Source organism: Chlamydotis macqueenii, chromosome 2 (genome assembly GCF_036417535.1).
Source record: "Chlamydotis macqueenii isolate bChlMac1 chromosome 2, bChlMac1.mat, whole genome shotgun sequence".
Classification (NCBI taxonomy): domain Eukaryota; kingdom Metazoa; phylum Chordata; class Aves; order Otidiformes; family Otididae; genus Chlamydotis; species Chlamydotis macqueenii.
Window position 1 is genome coordinate 3,056,160 of NC_141557.1, and position 19,817 is coordinate 3,075,976.

Sequence of the window (19,817 nt, forward strand, 5' to 3'; positions counted from 1 at the left end):
AAGGTACCCTGACATCTGGTACTGATCCTCTAAGAGAGATAAAGAAGAGTTTGGGGTTTAAGGTCTAGATGTCACATGGCTGAATTTTCTGCTGTTGTAGGAGAGGCCACGTTGCCCAGGAACGGGGAGGACTGATGTCATTATCTGGAAGTTGGCAGATGCTTTTGATCACAGCAAGACTGAAACCAAGAGACCCTTTGTATCACCTAGACCAGAATAATAAAGTATAGTGAATGAAAAACGAAGGAAAGACAACATGGGAAGAAGTCCTGCAGGTCCCTTTGCCTTTAAAGAGATCATTAAGATCAAACGTAGTTATTTACTTTCGACTGAGCTAAACTCTTCTCCAGGCTTCATTGAATATTGCCTAGATCCTCAGTGCTTGATTTAGCTGACAGCAGTAGTTATTTAACGCAATTTCCGATGTCCCAGGATACACATCATTTTTTCAGGGGCTGGTGGATATGGTACAAGACTTACAAGAACCCCACACAATTCTGAAATGACAGCTGGAGGCCACACTGATTATCCAAGAACATCTGTTAAGAACTTTGAGAAATGGCTAAAGGCTCAGAAGAGGCAAGCCCTATCCAAGGGTCTGACTATTTTTCTTGACGTTTTCTTTGACTGTTCTGAACCATGGGGACAAGCTTGCCTCCTTCCCCTGCAAGCAAGGCCTCTCTGCAGATCTTCTCAGTTTGGAGACAAGTCTCCCCTCCAGCTACACCACCTTACATCACTACCCTGAGTCCCCCTCGGACGTCTGCCAAGATGTATATTTCCCCTGGAAGCTACCACCCTTCAAATCTCTTAGTTCAGTGGCTCATCTGAACGTTCCCTGAGTTTAAACCAGTGGCCTTCTGCTCATGGAAACATCCATCCTCATGTATGTGAAGGTCTAAGGAGCACCCATATGAGCACTTAGCAAGTCTCAGAGATGTCCCACAACCCTGATGCAGCCAGAAAACACAGCACCTCCCCAGCCTTGGGTGAGTGGTCCATCCACCCCTCTTCTCCACCCTGCTGTGTGCACTACGTTGAGCACTTGTGTTGCCGTCAGCCATGTAGTGCCTGCTCTAGTGATGGAGCACCTGGAATGCTGCTGATAACCGGACTGTCATACAAATCTGACTGACACATCATCTATCCCAGGAGGTCTTATGCAACTGGAAGGTGAGAATTTACTTGAACTTTCGCAAGCAGGGAACTATTAATTAGTTCTTATCTTATTGCACTATAAACAGATGGTGCTGAATAAACAGACTCCTCATTTAAACTCCATCAACGTTTTTCCAGCTTGACTTTTAATTTCCGTATGTTCACTGCTTCTTCTCCCATCAACATGCCTTGACTTCTTCAAGGGAGACTGAAGCTCCAAATTTGGCTTTTCAAGCCAGCCTCTGCTAGAGGCCTGTGGAACAGCAAAAGCACTTTACAGAGAATAAACAACACGGGTCATTTCCCACCTGGATTTGTTTGCACGTGACAATGCCGGTGATGAGCTTGCAGGACTCTATTGCCCACAACAAGTGTGAAGCATGTACAAGTTAGGCAGATATAAACAGGCACTGGGAGATGGGATTTTAACTATTTTTTTTTTCATGTTTCCCACTTTTCTGACTTTTTGATCGGTTTTCAAATCCTGCTTGCAAGACAGACAGGTCTAGATTGCAAATATAAAGCGCAGGGCTGAAGCATTTTAGGTATCAGAAGCAGCTCCTTGATGGCAATTCGCAATTTTCACTGACACATAGAAAATAACCTCAGCTATTGCCACCCTAGTGAACTGTGGGGAACAGAGAGACTAAACGCTGGTCTGACTCTGTGGGATGCTGACAGCCTCCAGCTGTGAACTTCTGAGCTTGTTTTGCTTACACTTCTAAAAGAATTTAGGATCCAAATGAAGCCAAAGGTCTTCCCTTTTGGGGAAAAAAAAAACCAAAAAAAAAAGCCTTGAAAAACTGTAAGTTGACAGAAGTTCAACAAAGGGAAATGCAAAGTCCTACCCTTGGGAAGCAATAATGCCGTGCACCCATAACGGTTGGAGTGTAGCTCTCCAGAGAAGGACCTGCTGGTGGACATCAAGTTGAACATGAGCCAGCAACGTGTCCTCGCTACAAAGGTGAATGGTAACCTGGGCTGAATTAGGAGTGTTCCCAGTAGGTCGAGGGAGGTGATCCTTCCCCTCTACCCAGCACTGGTGAGGCTCATCTGGGGTGCTCAGTCCAGGTCTGGGTCCCCCAGTATACAAGAGACATGGACATACTGGAGAGAGTCCAGCAAAGGGCTGCAAAGAAGATTAAAGGACTGGAGCATCTCACATACGAGGAAAGGCTGGAAGAGCTGGGATTGTTTGTTCTAGAGAGGAGACGGCTCAGGGGGGATATTATCAATGTGTATAAATATCCGATGGTGTTCAGGGGAAAGCAAAGAAAACAGAGAGGCAATGGGCACAAACTGAAAAACAGGAAATTCCATTTAAACATAAGAATTTTTTTTTTCCTGTTAACACACTTAAACACTGGAACAGGTTGTCTAGAGAAGTTGTGGAATCTCTGTCCCTGGAGATATTCAAAACCCAACGGGACATGGCCCTGAGCAACTTGATTTGGTTGACTATGCTTTAATCAGGGGTTTGGACTCAATGATATCAGGAGGTCCCTGCCAACCTCAGTGATTTTGTGATAGTAAGCCAAGGAACTATGTTAATGCAGAAAATCATATCCCATCTGCTCAACTCATCAGGTTACGGTGTCAGGAGTCTTTGTGATTTAAAGTTCTCCTCTCTGTTCTTGAACATTTTCCCTCCTACTCAAACTTCCATGCCATTAAAATAAACTCCAAAACTCCAAAACTGTGCCTGGATTCCTGTGCCCAAGTACTGCCTGACATTCCCACCGCTCTCCACGAAGGATGTTTACTCTACAATGCCATGTTTCCTGCACAGCGGCATGGTCTCCAGAACTGCTCATCCCACCTGAACACAAATCACAGTACCTCGTTCAACTGCCATCCCTAAATGACTCTCCTGCTTCTGAAATAATATCTGATCGCAGAGCAAATTGATTAGTGATAATGGGATAAACAGATAATGAGCTGAGCCAGCTGACCTAGACCTGACTGCTTTTTGTGGCTTTTTAACAAAAAAGAAAGTGTTCCTTTTTAAAATTTTATTTGGGTGCTTCAGGTTAAGCTGAACTCTTTGTAAACTGCAGCCATGGAGAGATGAAGCTTTCTTAAAAAGCAAAACAAAGCAAAAAACCCCTCTGTGCTCAGGGATCATTACATAAAAAAAAGCAAGTGGAAGTCAGCAAGAAGCAATGCAGCGGTGAGACCTGCCTTGCAGCAAGGCTTTCGGAGCTCAGCCACACAGGAGATTTGCCACCATCTGTGAGCCTGGAAGGCAAAACTTCCTTCAGCTATCCTCTCATAACCCTTGGGAGAGCTTCCCTACTGCTGCGAACCGTGTTACCAGCTAAGGAGTCACTGTACTGCATACAGATGTCCTGGCTGAAAATGCATCTGGAGTGAAAGCCTGGTTTTCAGTGGGTCTGGGATTGCACTCTTCACTTTTGGAACATGTTTGTAAGTGTTGGCAAAGTAACGCAGAGGACTGAGGAACTCTGTTTATTATAAGCTCCTAAAACTACTCAGTGCCTTGGAGAACTTATTTGTTTTACATTGCAACGGTGTGAGATGCCACCAGAGAAGCAGCCCTGTACAGCCAGAGAGGAAAAAGAAAGGGAAAGAAGATGGCCCAAGATCCTGCAGTTGCCCAGGCAGGGCTCCCGCGGCCACTGGCTGCCAAAAATTTGGGATGACCTGGGAACTTTTTGAACCATGCAGCTGAACTCTCAGACCTGACCTGCTGCCGGTTGCTTACCATACACCGATCTGGCAGAAGGCAGTGCTGCAGAGTCACTACTGGTGTCACCGCGCTGAGTTGCTGCTGAGCTAAATATCCCAGCTGTTCCAGATGCTGGAGCACCGTCAGGACCTGAGCTCCTGCCTCTGCATGCCTGTTGCACCATCGCATTGCTTGGCACTGGCATGCAGGGCAATGTGGCTCTGTTTATGTTAGATACAACTTGAGCATCCCCAAGGAACTCCCTAAGCAACTCCTGGGAAAACATCACCACAAAAATCTGTACCCAGAGTCATTGCAGATTGATGTACGATACTACATACAGATCTACCTGGGAGAAGAGAGATTGAGAAGAAAGAAGAGGCAACCTCACTCAGATGACATGAATTTTCTCTTTTTGGGTGTTATTTCTACCCAGATAGATAGCACCTTCCTGTGAACTTAAATTGTGGGTGCTGCCAAAACACTGCATTTCCTATTCCTCTGTCAACCCACAGCACTTTTACAAGTCCCAGTTGTAAAACAGCTGGGCACTTTTCATTTTGTGTGTCCTTACCTTACCCCTGCTAGATAGGAAAATATTGATATTTATATTTTAAAGGAGGAAAACTAAAGCCAAGAGACTCAGATCCTTAACTGCAGCAACAATGCTGCCGTACTTGCGATAATCTATGGATGTCAAGTGAAGCAAAGTTTGCACAGAGACCAACCGTGAGAACAGCACGGAGTGGGATTAAACATGTTTAGGGTGGGAAATTAAGGCACCCATGGCTGACAATTCACATTTGCACGACATTATTACAAGCAGACATGATCTGTGTCATTCATGCCATTCATGTCACACTCCACTCTCGTAAGACCCTACCTGCAGTACTGCATCCAGCTCTGGAGCCTCCAACATCAGAAGGACGTGGACCTGTTGAAGAGGGTCCAGAGGAGGCCATGAAGATGATCAGAGGGCTGGAGCAGCTCTGCTGTGAGGCCAGGCTGAGAGAGCTGGGACTGTTCAGCCCGGAGAAGAGGAGGCTCCGGGAAGACCATATAGTGGTCTTCCAGTACCTCAAGGGGGCTTACAAGAAAGACGGGGAGAAACTCTTTAGCAGGGCTTGGTGTGACAGGACTAGGGGTAATGGCTTTAAAATAGAGGGAGACAGATTCAGATTAGATATTAGGAAAAAAATTTTTACACTGAGGGTGGTGGAGCACTGTCCCAGGTTGCCCAGAGAGGTGGTGGATGCCCCATCCCTGGAAACACTCAAGGCCAGGTTGGATGAGGCTCTGAACAACCTGATCTGGTTGGAGATGTTCCTGCTCCTTGCATGGGGTTGGACTGGATGACCTTTAAAGGTCCCTTCCAACCCAAACCATTCTATGATTCTATTATTCTATTTCAGCATCGAGGTAAAAGGATAACAGGGCAGAGGACTCTAAGGGCTGTCCTGTTCATGAAACCCAGTCTTGTGCTGCAATACACAACTGCATCTTACACACCCTTCCATAAACTGGGCCAGCTCTGCCATGAAGTCAACAAAACACGCCTTCCTGCAGACCTCCAGAAAGGCTGTTCAGTATCCTCTAATGGTAACAAACTTCCTTTAAAGTCCAGACTTTGATCTCACGGCCGTTTTACTCTCCTGTGTACACACTGCCAGCTTAAATTGGTCTTCCCTGCTGCTTTTTCCCCAACGGCATCTTCTGCAGCCCTTCCTGTGCTGGAAAGCTGACTCCTTCTTACCAGAGGTGGTCCATGCTTTTGTGACCCCTGCATCTCTCCCATCCTAAAATCTCCTCAAACAGGGGTAACTTCACAGGTACTGAATCACCCTCCTCATAGAGAACAGAGAGATGCCCGTCATGCCACTGTAACAGGTGGTCCGGGATGCTGACACCGGGAACAGCAATTGGCACCTGCTACTAGCACTGAAAACACAGAGGTTGAATTTGAAAAGAAAGCATCGATTTCACCTGTGCACATATAACCAGTATAAGGAACGGGTGTTTGAAGATACAATAGCGTTAAGGCAGATGTTATTGTTTATCAGTGGAAATCCACCTGCTTATCCTCAGCTGGCGATCAATTCCAGCACGACCAGCAGGTGTTCTTAATGAGTGACTAATCTATCTGACACATCAAATTACATCAGTGATTAAGCCCCTCTGATCAATAAAATTGATAATGGCTTCTAAACAAAGCTTTATTTCATGACTGTCCTGAAATGGTGTGTTTCCTTATTTCCACTCATTTAATTAGAAAAGATAACAAATCGGTTGTTAAACCTCAAGTCATTTTCTTTTTGCTGAAAGGATGTGGAATGTGCAGAAGGCAACACACCTACCTGGCCATAAATCAAGGTACTACATTATGGATGCCAGAGAATCTCAACTGCTTTCCATTCTCCTTCTCTGGTGGACTGAACTGTGTTAAAACTACATTTTTTCCTGTGAGTTTTACTAGGATTTTTTATTTCCATCAATACCCAGATTAAACAGTGATCACCTTCATATGACCTCATACCATCACCTTCACAAGATTTCTCCCCAATAAAACTTCGCCTCACTCCCAGCCATCGAAGTCCAAAGTTTTATTTTGCAGCTGTGCTCAGCTACATTTATCAAGTTATGGAGCCCCACTCCAGAAAAACGTCTTTTTTGACCTACTTGTGCTCACATACTGTGCCTTGAGAACTCCAATGAGGAAACACACCCCATGTAGGCACTTTGAAGTTACCTGTCCACACCACTTTCAAAACAGATTTCTGCATGAGGCCATTCAACCATAGTCACCCAACTGAAAGCCACCACTTTATAGAGATGTGGGTTTCTTTCTGACGATTGCAAGGGCAGCCATGAGCATCTAGACAAGAGTCCAGTATTGAGCTCTTAAATACCTGCTGATGTTTTGGGGCAAATTGATACCAACTGCTTTCTGCACAGTTTGCTTTGTAAAATTTGGTTGGACACATGCTGTGTCCCTACTCACACTGATGTCATCAATGACCATTTCTACCCAGGACATGCAGACAAATGACGTCTGACTTTAACTCAGGAGTAGCAGGTACTGTCTCCGTTGACAAAAACCATTTTACAGTGCTCACAACCACAATGTCAGAATCAGTCCCATTGAATGACTATGGGTGGAAACGCAGAATTATGCCAGCCCAATATTTCAGCATTTCATCACAAAAAATAAACTCAAAATGATTTTTATATATTTATTAGTGCTTGGGCATTAAAGGCTTGCAATATGACTGACTGTTTTTACATCAAAATTGGGAAAAATATTTTCAATGGTTTAATTCAGTAGAGAGATTAAAAAATTACTTGGGTTAAAGTTTCAAATGAGAAAAATAATTTTGAAAAAGCAGAAAAAAAATTAAGATTTCAAGTATTTATTCTACTATTTTGAATGTACTATATTTAATTGAATCTTTTTAATCATCCATAAAAAAGAAGTGAAGCATTTAGCTGGGTTTCAGATGGATGTTTTTTAACTACTCTGACTTTTCCCTCTATCAGATTCCAGGAGAATGCTTCTTCAAATGGCTCCATTTAACCGTACAGGAACACTTGAAATAGTTTCTGAATCAAAGAAAAACATCTCTTAGTAGATAAAAGCAGGGGCCAAAAGCCATCCTTGCACTTAGTAAAGCTCCTCCAGGGATCAGCTTGTCTCCAGGATGCTATTCTCTCGTTAAGTCGCATTGCGCAAAACAGTCCTTCAGTCTGTAGCCTAACTGCACGCAATGCCAAGGGAGTGAGGATGAGAAGACATCCTCTTCCATTTCCAAGTGGAAACCGATCATGAGTGGCGTCCCTCAGGGGTCCGTGCTGGGCCCGGCCCTGTTTAACATCTTTGTCGGCGACATGGACAGTGGGATAGAGTGCACCCTCAGCAAGTTCACCAACAACACCAAGTTGTGTGGTGCCGTCGACACGCTGGAAGGGAGGGATGCCATCCAGAGGGACCTTGACAGGCTGGAGAGGTGGGACTGTGAGAACCTCATGGAGTTCAACCAGGCCAAGTGCAAGGTCCTGCACCTGGGTCATGGCAATCCCAGGCACAAATACAGGCTGGGCGGGGAATGGATTGAGAGCAGCCCTGAGGAGAAGGACTTGGGAGTGCTGGTGGGCGAGAAGCTCAACATGAGCCAGCAATGCGCCCTTGCAGCCCAGAAGGCCAACCGCATCCTGGGCTGCATCAAGAGGAGCGTGGCCAGCAGGTCGAGGGAGATGATTCTCTCCCTCTACTGTGCCCTGGTGAGATCCCACCTGGAGTATTGTGTCCAGTTCTGGAGCCCCCAACATCAGAAGGATGTGGACCAGTTGGAGAAGGTCCAGAGGAGGGCCATGAAGATGATAAGATTTAGATTGGATATTAGGAAGAAATTTTTTACAATGCGAGTTGTAGAACACTGGAACGGGTTGCCCAGAGAGGTGCTGGATGCCCCATCCCTGGAAAGGTTCAAGGCCAGGCTGGATGAGGCTCTGAGCAACCTGATCTAGTCGGGTGTGTCCCTGCTCCTTGCAGGGGGGTTGGACTAGATGACCTTTGAAGGTCCCTCCCAACTCTAACCATTCTATGATTCTATGATTCTACTTTTTCCTCTTTCAGGAGGTGGGATGCAAATATGAAGTGGGATACGAATCTTGCCATCCCCTCACCCAGCTATTCGATCCCTTGTTTTCGGAGCCTGACAGCCTACCACTCGTCCCTACACCTCCTTTACTCACAAAACCAAGACCTGTAACTTGATAGAAGCACTTGGAGGGGGAGAGATCCAACTCAATGGCTGAGTCTTGGGGCTCTCTCCTGCTCTGAAACCCCACATGCCCAACGTGTGGTGTGCCATGCCTGCTCCTCGAGGTTGCCTGAGGTTGGGATGGAGAAATCTTGGGAGGCTGGAGAGCAAAGGTGGCGTCATTCACCTGACCCTCCTCTCCCAACCACTGATGCAGGGAGTGGGTGAAGGGGACTGGAGAGCCTTTCAGGTGGACTGCCCCATGCGGTGGGTGTTCCATGTCACCTGAACAAGGAAAGGATCTCAGATATCTGGTCCAACTTCACAGACACCTTGCAACCTTGGAGCACACCCTTCATGCCTCTGCTCCACCACCAGGACAGCAGCAATTTTGGCATGGGGATGGAAGGGCAGTTCAACAGAAGGAGAAGGTCACCATGACTTCCCCTGAAGCAAACCAAGGCCTATGAGAACTTCAGGCTTTCAGATCCTGCGGAAAAATTGATTAAGGCACTTCCAGTTCAGAGAGATGGATGATGGACTGTGATTAAACACACTGAGACACCTAAGCTAGGCTTACCCAGCTGAGAGGCAGCAAGTGATCTCCAGCGAGCTATCTGAAGTCTTGGTTGACTGAATCATACTTTGGAAGTTATCTACTTCTCTCCCAGCTCAACATCAGCTGGAGTGACTGCCCTGCTCCAGCAGCAGAAGGGGTGAGAAATGGCCTGAGCAAGGCAGACATGAGGCAGGGAGATGCTGGCTTGTAGACTAGGAAGAGAAGAGAGCGTCCCCATACCTGAAGTCTGGTTATCCCCAAGAAGCTCTGCCAAGCACTGGCTGCGCTCCTCTTCAATCTCCTGCATGATGCTGCACTCCGGACGTGTGCTGGATGCCTGCAGAAAGGGCAGAGAAGAAGAGAGTGAGCAAAAACTCATCTGTTCTCAAAGATGCATTCCTGGGGTTCATAGCCATCTGTTTGCATGAGGGAAGGAAGCACAACCCAGAGCCTGCTGAAAAAAAATAGTATCTTCCTCCATGCCTTCCTTAAGAAAAAAAAACAACTATTTTATTTTTTTTCTGATAATCAGGAGCAATTCTGCTTCTTTGTGCTCCAGGATCTCTGCCTAACTAACCTAACACCAAAAGCTATCTGGGGCAGGAAGATGGCAGTTTTAATATTCATGCCAAGAGCAGTGGGATCTGTGCTTACACGGTTTATTCCCTCCGTTCTCACATGGCCTGCCTCCTGGCTCATGCTAATTCAAAGCAAAACAAAACCCAAATCAAATAAGAACAAAATCTCTGATGCAGATTAGGAGATCAAGGAGCGACAAAGCAGGAAATTCCCAATGACAAGACTTTTTCCCCCAAGTGGTTTCTCCTCAGTCAGATCTAATTATATTGTGTTTGTAATACAACAGTGGCTATAAATGTTCAGGTAATTAATCATGGACTCCTTACAAGATGTAATCCATGAACTGCCTCAGTCATAAAATGTGCAAATGACAATTTGCGCTCCAAAAAAAAAGGAACCAGGAGCCTGTCAACAGGTCACATAACACAGTGTCCCCTTGTCACCAACATGCTCTCAACTTGGAGGGAACACTTTGCTTCATCGCCACGGCAATTGCAAGCTGAAATGGAAGTCGCACGACACATGGTGCTGCACAAAACCTCATCCCTTTCAAAGAGTTTGGAAAGGGCATTTAGCAAGGAGAAACCTGTTCAGAAACTCAGCTGCAAAGAGATGGTGAGAGGGGAATGAACTCAGCTTGAGTTTATACCGTCACTGCTAAATGCGATGCAAGAAAAACCATGAGTAGAGTGAGCTTCAGGGACAGAGTTTGAGGACAGGGGATAAGCCTTTGCCTGTAAGAAGTCATTGATTAAGAGTTCACTCTTGCTGGATTTTTGAGAAAGTGTATATTTTCATCAGAAATGAGCAGAGAAAGGAAAAAAAAAAGATCTTTTCATGTCTCGTTTCAAAACGTGTGAGCTATTTCTCTATCCATATACTTGCCAGACAAGTTTGTAAGACAGAAGGCCCAGAAATCCTTTGAAGGAACAATTGTTTGATGTAAATTGCCCTTTGGATTAAAATTATAAAATAACGTAGCACATTAAATTTATTCCCACCGTTTCTTATTAACTCAACCTGCTTTCTTCCCTGTTTTATCCTATGTCTTGTTCAGAGTGTAATTTCTTTCAGGTTGGGAATGGGCCTTGATTAGTAGCATATAAACAACTACTTATGTGGCTTTCCAGTCAAATTAAAAACAAAAACCAAACACAAGAAGACCAAGAATTATTTGGAGTTGTCTTGATACTCAAATGTTTCTTTTTTTCCCAGAAGGAAACAGATTTAGGAAATTTTATCTTGGCTCATCTAAAATACCATAGATTTATTTTGTTTTGATTTACAGTGCTTCTTGCCGTTTCATTTTAACCTTAAAAAAGCGTGAGGGGAAGCGTGAGAGATTTGCAGAACACTTGCAGTAAAAATAAAGATTGAAATGTTTTCAAAACATTCTGACTTTTTCAAAGGAAATTTTAAACTCTTTGGACTTAAACTATTGCCAAATTTATCTCACATCTATAAATAACACAAGGTTTCACTTTATAAATTAATTCATACAGCTCTAACTTTGATCAGGGTTGGCAAAGCGCCGTGTATGTCTACATCACATTTTAAATTTTTTTTTAAGCAGTAAATTTTCTACCAAGCTTATTAGCAAGTACTTCACTGACACATCTTCCCTTCACTAAAACTGCATGCCTAAATTGGTTGATTGCGTATTTACTCGACTTACTTTGCTTACTTTTGAGTAAATGTTTTATCACCTTTAAAAAAAAATGAGGCTGATTCATCGTTCGTATTCTGAAAAGTGGGCTCGTGATAGATTCAGGTAAACTTGATTATAGATGCAATTTCAAAAATCTCATCTTGTTTCCATCTAGTACAAGAGGAAAGACATCTATATTAGGCAAACCACTGAAAAAAAGAGTGTCCAATAGTTAAAACACAAAAATACAGGTGAACTTGGCTTTTCTAGTGCTGGTGTAACTCATATTTTGGATCTGCCAATCCCAAGTCAGGTACCTCATATATATAAAGCTGTCTAAAGCAGAACTAGATACTCAAAAGCAAACAAATAGTAAGTTTGCAGACAACACCAAGTTGTGCAGGTGTGTTGATCTGCCTGAGGGTTGGAAGGCTCTGCAGAGGGATCTGGACAGGCTGGACTGATGGGCTGAGGCCAATTCTACAAGGTTCAACAAGGCCAAGTGCTAGGTCCTGGGCTTGGGGCACAACAACCCCATGCAATGCTACAGGCTTGGGGAAGAGTGTCTGGAAAGCTGTCTGGTGGAAAGGGACCTGGGGGTTCTGGTAGACAGTTGGCTGAAGATGAGCCAGCAGTGTTCCCAGGTGGCCAAGAAGGCCAACAGCATCCTGGCTTCTGTCAGGAATAGTGTGGCCAGCAGGATGAGGGAAGTGATTGTGCCCCAGTACTCGGCACTGGTGAGGCCACACCTTGCATACTTTTATCAGTTTTGGGGCTGTCATTACAAGAAAGACATCGAGGTCCTGGAGTGCGTCCAAAGAAGGGTGACACAGCTGGCGAAGGGTCTGGAGCACAAGTCTTATGAGGAGCGGCTGAGGGAACTGGGGTTGCTTAGTCTGGAGAAAATGAGGCTGAGGGGAGACCTCATTGCTCTCTACAACCACCTGAAAGGAGGCTGGGAGTCTGTCTCTTCTCCTAGGTAACAAGTGATAGGACAAGAGGAAATGGCCTCAAGTTGTTTCAGGGGAGGTTTAGATTGGATATTAGGAAAAATTTCATCACCTAAAGGGCTGTCAAGCATTGGAACAGGCTGCCCAGGGAGGTGGTTGAGTCACTATCCCTGGAGGTATTTAGAAGACATGTAGGTGTGGTGCTTTGGGACATGGTTTAGCGATGGACTCGGCAAAGCTAGGCTAAGGTTGGACTCAATGATCCTTTCCAACCTAAATGATTCTACGATTCTATGGTTCCATAAACAAACAAATAAAAAACCAAACAAAGAGTGGGAGATATCTCACCTTCTCTCTCAGTGGGACATATCTTCCTTCATTTCAGCTGGGTAAAAGCTATATATTTAGTCTGAAATGACTTTTATCATTCCTTCTAGTCCACAGAGAGCTAGTGAGTACCAGCCCTGAAGGCTTTCATCCCACTTCACTGACTGTAGTTGGACCAGCTCAAACTAAAATACTTCCTATTTAGCTGCAGAAGATCAGTGATGTGTGAATTTAATGTCTGAAGACCTTTAACTGAATCATCAAGGTCAACAAACAGACTCACTTTGGAGGCTTTCTAGTTTATGGCTCATTTTCCACATTAACTAAACAAGTAAATAGATAATCCAAAAATCACAGCAACCCTCCTTCTACCTCCCTAGTGATAACACTAATAATCCTCACATATCACAGCTGTCATTGCTATAGGCTAACGAAGGCAGCTGGAATAAAAAAAAAAAAAAATCAAAATCCCACACCAATACAGTTTTGGGTATCATTAGGAAACAGAAAAGTGTGTCTTCTTTTTTTATTAGTAGGTCACCAGTTCAGATGGCATGATGGTGAGCAGGGCAACAAGTTCAATTGCTTTAATTCGTCTCCCAGCTGACAAAAGCCTCATGGCTAATAAGACCCCTCAAGAGCTGGGAGTCTCGCCTGCCAAGGGGGATCTTCCCTGGGATGAGAGGTTAAATAACCCTCCTTCCTTGGTGTATTCCTCCTAGAAAAGCTTGAAGTAGACTTTGTAGACAGCTTGGAACAAACCCACTTTACTTCTTCACCAGCTCTGCTTTTTTTTTGCTGCTTTGTTTTGTTTTGGTTGGTTGTTTTTTCCTGTGGAAAAGGCAGAGGTTTTGGGCTCTGGCATCTTTCACTGCAGTGGGCAACTGGTCATGCAGATGGGGCTGAGGACTACACTAATTCACATGTCCCATCCAAAAAGTGTAGATAAAGGAGAAACACGACCCATTTGGTTAGCTCACTTCACATCAGCTACTGAACAGTAATTCAGTTTCCTGGGCATATCCATTGTAGGTGAAGCTGAAACTCAGTAAATCCTCCATTGCTAAGCCCTCCTGGCATGCTTAAGATAAAAATTGTGGTGGGTTTGTCAGGGGCCATTTTTCCTTCCACGCTCTGAAGCCCTGAGCAGAAAGAGGAAAGCAATGTTTTTCTGGATGTTATTCCCTGTAGCTCTGCACTCTGCAGCAAACTCTCATGTGGAATTATCCCCAAAGTGTTAATTAATGAGAGTTTTCCTTCCTGCTGGATCCCAAGAATTGTTAGAGGACTACTGCACAGTCTGCTACCGCAAACAAAGCCTTTGTGTACATCCCTTCATTAAATACAGTTCAAAAGATCATCACAGACCGAAGGAGCTGCAGAAATGTTTGCTCTCATCTATGCTGTCTGCCATCAGTAGGGCCACGCTAAACCGCGGGTCTACTCCTTTGCTTCACATGGCAACTCCTCAAAGGTAGGTGGGATTCACAGCGAAGCCACAGCTGCAGGTAAGCAGGAATATGGGCCCACAAGAAGTGATGTGAGCCTCAGTATTTCCCTTTCTCCTGATCCCAGAGTGTTCTGGGCTCACCTGGAGCTCAGCATAAGGAGACTCCAGCACAGACAGGGACAAGGGTGTCCACAGTGATAACAGGATTTGGAGTCAAACAAGGAAGGAGTAGAATTGAAAAGCCTACAGATGATGAAATCACATCCCTCACCCATTTCTGTTTGGCTCCCAGAGCCTACACAGTAGTGATTTCTTATACCATTGCTACCTTTGCCCAGCTTCTGTGAAGGTAGTAATGGCACAGAAGCATCAGTTGCCTTCCCACAATTTCTGTAACATGACTTCAGTCACTGCTCTAGGTGGAGATGGGAGCTTCCCAACCGTTTTTCATGTGGACAGCAAAGGAAATTAAAGATTTAAGCAGGCAGGTTTTATTTCAAGCCTCAGCAGCACAATCTGAAGGAGCCACTTATGGCTAGTAGCCAGAAGAACTCACTATTAATTTCAGTCCAGGGGCTTTCATTTATGCTCGTTATTTATAGGAACACAGGACTGAAGGAACTTCTTACACAACAATCTTGGCTTTGATTTCTTTCATAACTTCATCTAGCTCTGTCTTAAAACCAGATTTTCAGTTTCTTTTTAGTTTCTCCCTTTTGAACATCCTCAGGAAAATGCAGTTTTATTCCTAAATACCCTCTGAGTGAGCCAAAAAATACCATGTACGAGTGCAAGAATGACCAAAGAGAGTGGACCAAAGGAAGACACCTACACAGGATTTTTATCTATACTGATGGGTGACACAATTTCCAACAATAATGCTGTCAAACTTAAAAGCTGCAAAAACTCTGGTGGTCTTGAAAAAAAAAAAAGAAAATATTCATGGAATATTATAATTATTTGCTCTTCTAAAGGACTGAAGCATCTTCTTTGTCTAACAATCCAAAACCATGTTACAAATACGCTATAGTAAATGCTAGATACCAGTAACACAGAAATAAACTGAGAGATAAGACCAAGTTCAAAACATACCAAACACCCTGTGTGGCCTTTGTAGGATCAATAAAGGAGGACTTGCAAAAATAATCTTTTTTAAGCAGCGGAAAGCTATATTCTGCTATGACCTCTACTCATGTTGTAAATCCACTACTCTGCAACCGGCCATTCGTAAGGGGCTCTCAGAGCACGGGTAGCAGCGTGTGTCCCTAGGAGACTTCTCCAGATAAAAGAGATCCAGGCAAACACCCAAGTATCCTGACCCTCACTTTGCTCTTTAAACCACTCCATTTTATGTTTCTGCCAAAGATAATCATGCCAATAACAGATCTATCATTTGACGAGGAAAGCAGATGGTTTTCTTCGACTCATCTAAGCAGGCCCTGTTAAACAAAGGCAACCTGGCCAAATCAATCCAGCAGCTCAGAGGCACGGAGACTTCATTTATCCTGATTGTCCTCTTTCTGTGTGAGGGGTTGGAACACCAAGGAAACATGTGCAGAATGTGTTGCAAAGAGCTGGGAGAACCAGAAGGAAAGGGAAGCTGAGCAGCTGTGTTGCTTAACTCCTTAGTGATGAGCTTGTAGATGTCTGCCTTGGAAAGCAGGGCTGAATCAGAGTCTTAAGGAAGAAGTGATGACCTAGCACTGGAGTAATGACACACGGCGATTAAAAGAGAGGTAGCACTTGAGTAAATTCTCACAACTGAGTAGGAGACAGCTCTGATGGCTGGAGAAGCACATTTAGCTTCTTGCTTTAAATTATCATCTGGAGTAGATAAGAATGAATTTCCTCTTCAGGAAGCTCAGGATTTGAATTCAGGCTATTGCAGAAATAGAGTGATGCTGCAACACCAAGATCAGTGATGTTTAGATCTACAATTCAGAGCAAAGAGCAAAGTGTTATCATACCTCTGTTACCATTGAGAAAAAAATAGGGAAAGAATGATAGTGATTATCCCAGGAGTACACAGGGGCAGCAGAGGAAGGAAAAAAGGGGACTCCTCTACCTGACTTCTGTAGAAACTGGAGGGCAGCAAAGTAACTTGTAATTTTCCCTGAACTACTGGTCATTGACTGCTTTTAATTTCCTTTTACCTTTGGGTCTAAGAAGCCTGGTTGAGGAAATTTCTGCTCCTTTTGTTAGAGATTGTTCAGAATCTTAACTACTAAATTCATCAAACCTTCTGGAGAAAATCAATCTCCAAGGCTTCTGCTCAGCCAATTAGAGGAACAGCAGAAATACAAAGGATATGCAAATCCAGAACTGCTTGACCCCCAGGACTCAGAAATACGATCTGGAGATCCATTAGGCCAAAAATACATGTCTATAATGTATACATGTACATCTGCCTACCGCACATTGATCATCCTTCCTCATCTGAAGAGAGAGCAGGCAGTTTTAGGACATGAGCCACTTCAAAGGAGCTGTCTAAAATAGGTTAGAGGAAACTTATGCTACACTGCTTCGACGAAGGAGCCTCAGGCAACTAGCTGAAGAGTGGAAGCCTACATTGCAAATATCTACAATTAAATGACATAAAGCCCACAGATCTGGGCCCATCTCTAAGCTGAATGATTCCCCTCCAGACAGCCCTATCCTTCCCCAGTGTACTCCAAGAGCAGATGTGAGACGGTACCTGTCAGGATCCCTACAGAGAAGCTGAGTGAAAACTAGTGAGTGCTCCAATTTCTTCACAGGTTATCTTGTTTTCAAGATAAATCAACTTTCATAGAATCATAGAATCTTTAAGGTTGGAAAAGACTTCCAAGTTTACCAGGTCCAATCATCCACCTAACACCACCATGCCTACTAAACCATGTTCTAAAGTGTCCCATCTACACGTTCTTTGAACACCTCCAGGGTTGGTGACTTCACCACTTTCTTTGGCAGCCTGTTCCAGTGTCTGACCACTCTTTCAGTAAAGAAGTTTTTCCTAATTAAAAAAAAATCTTGCTATTCGAAAAAGGTACTTGGCTTCAGGGGAACGTGCAGGTAAACTGTTAACACTGTCCTGAATTGCTGCTCATCCAGCACTGAATCATCTCCTGAGTAGCCACCTCTTGACTGCTGTGCACAGAAGAATTGATCCCTAATTCAACTACAGGCTCAGAAGGGATTAGAAAGCTCTGAGTGGATGTCTCAGCAAAACCCAAGAGTTGCTTGTGCTCATTGCTGTCTCCTGTATCCTGACTCCTGACAAAGCCTCCATCCATCCATCCATCCATCCATCCATCCAGTGCCAATTCTTGCCCTGGGCAACCACAGGGGCCCCCACCCAGTCCTGCCCACTCTTGACTGCATCTCCTGTTGCTCCAGTTCACTCCAACTGTGGCACTGGAGCTGCCTTTTACTCCTGAAGCCAACCCAGATGTTACTGCCCACCAGGTCCACCTGCCACAACACTGAAGATTTGGACTGAGCTCAGATCTGCTCAGATGGCCTCAGAAAGTTGTAAGGTAGGGGGCAGAGCAGAAGGGGTTCCCAAATCCAGAGCAGTGGAGACTGGAAGTTTGAGCAATGCCAAGTGGGAAGTTCACAGGAGGCTGTGACAAAATAAGAGCTTGACCAAAACCACAGTGAAGTCCCTGTGGCTTCTTCCCTGCACTTCACGTTCTCAGTCATCTCCTGGACCTCTCCCACTGCATGGGAGTTGTGTACACATGCCGTGTACACAAAAACTTTGGCAAACAGGACCCCACCAGCCTCCTGCAAGGCTGGCTATTGGATATTATTTATAACCAGGGAGCTGGATAAAGAAAGCTGGATGTTCTCTAGTTCTCAGAAATACTGCAGCGGTCTGGTTTGAGGAACAATGGTTTTGGTTAGCAACACAGGCAGCTCTTTTTAACTTTTAGGGGAACAGAAAGTTCTGAGAATGTAAATCCGGTGTTAATCCAGCATTACTACACCATCAGTAAAGCAAGGGCTGGCATGACTGACACTGGGCTTGCCCATCATTCGTGCAGGATACCCTCACAGCTGCCGTGAGCAGCAACCTCACCTGGAGCTCCAGGGCTGCTGTCTGGAGAGCACGCACTTCCCCTGCACAGCTTCTCATTGCAAACTCAGGGTTTTTTGTTTTTTTTTCTTTTTTCTTTTTTTTTTTCCATGTGCCACTATTCAAAGCTTTCTATTGAAAACCAGGTACATGCCTGGAACAATCTGTAAATGCATATCATTTCAAAGAGTTCACTTCAAAAGTCTGATTACCTACAAAGAAGAGTACAAAAAATAATAAAAAAAAAAAGATGTTGGCAAAAGATGAGTTTGATTCATTCAGAGATCAGGAAGAGATCAGGAAGAAATGAATCTTTCAAATGAAGAAATGATTCAGTCAACAAGGCTCTGGGTGAGGATGTTACTTATGGATTTATAAAGTATCCTTTATAAAGCATCAGAACTCTAAAGAGATTCTTCATGGACAGTCTGCAGCATCCAGGCATGTCTTCCAGGAAGAAGAGCCTACTGGGACAAGCTGCCTACCTAGGCTGTGTTTCAGAACAAAGGATCAAGTCATTGTTCTTAATAACGAGGGAGTCAAGGGTATCGCCGTGATCTGGAGCCACTCCAAGCACAAGAACTGCCATCTTTGACACATCAGGACAGGGCCACTTTTCCCTTCCTTGGCTGACGATGGAAGGAAGCAAAAGGATAAGTAACTTGCTAAAATGTATGAGAGAGAGAGCGCAAGGTTAGGACAAACATAAGGAGCACTGCTGCCATGAACAAAGATTCACAGGAATGGGAAAACCATGCAGTGAGCAACTGAGGAGATCCTTGCCTAAGAGAGCACAGGATGGACACACAGACACAGCCTTGATGTAGAGGAAGAGAACATGCTGCAGATCACTGTTTGGTTGTTCAGATCTCTCCTAGATGAAAGCTGCTAATTACATTTACATTTGGGAGCTCTGGATTCAGATGATGTTTTTTATAACCCTCACTGTGCCCAATGGCTAGTCTACATACAGAACATAGTATATCTGAGCAACTGACAAAGAAGAACATATTCTCATTAGGACTTAGCAGACTGGCTAAAGATGGAGATTTTTGGAGGGACTTATATTCCTGGAGGAGACAGTAAACATGAGCTGAAACTATCAGCCTCCACCCTGCACAGTTTTGAGTGGTCTATGTGAAGGGTCAGTACGAAAACATGGGAATAATCCAAAATGTGGTTCCACTCTTCCTGGCTGAAAAAGCCTGAAAGCTACAGGTTAAACAGGTTGTAACATGAGCCTAAGAGCCTTAGACACACACAAAGATATTTAACAAATATGACGTGACACATAGTCACACATGCTGTCTAAACCAGGCATGTATGCAACACTTCCACCTGAAGAGAGCATTGATATCTTCCCAGGAGCCTGAGGGCCACATCTAATTTTTATGACAGCCCCAACCCCTTTCCTCTTAATAACGCTCAGAAAAGACTCAAGATCCCAGAATGCAAGGATGTTGTGACAGGGCTGCACCTCAACTACCATCACGCCTGCCGGGTGCACAGCTGAGTGTCAGGTGAAACAGACAATCAAAGCAAAGCATCAGATGCTAGATGTAGATGTATCTACGTTATAAATCAAAGCAACATGGCAAGGCTTGGCCAGGAAAGGGTTCACCGATGTCTTTAAGGAAGCAAGA

The 19,817-nt window shown here is 44.4% G+C and overlaps 1 protein-coding gene across 1 annotated transcript in view; it reads right to left on the reverse strand.

Annotated features, from left to right (window-relative positions):
- VIPR1 (vasoactive intestinal peptide receptor 1) overlaps positions 1 to 19,817 on the reverse strand; it is a 113,865-nt gene that overhangs the window by 66,254 nt on the left and 27,794 nt on the right. Inside the window, exon 2 of the mRNA XM_086741223.1 lies at positions 9,404 to 9,500. Within this exon, the coding sequence (XP_086597349.1) occupies positions 9,404 to 9,500 (97 nt within the window). The remainder of the gene's footprint in view (positions 1 to 9,403; positions 9,501 to 19,817) is intronic.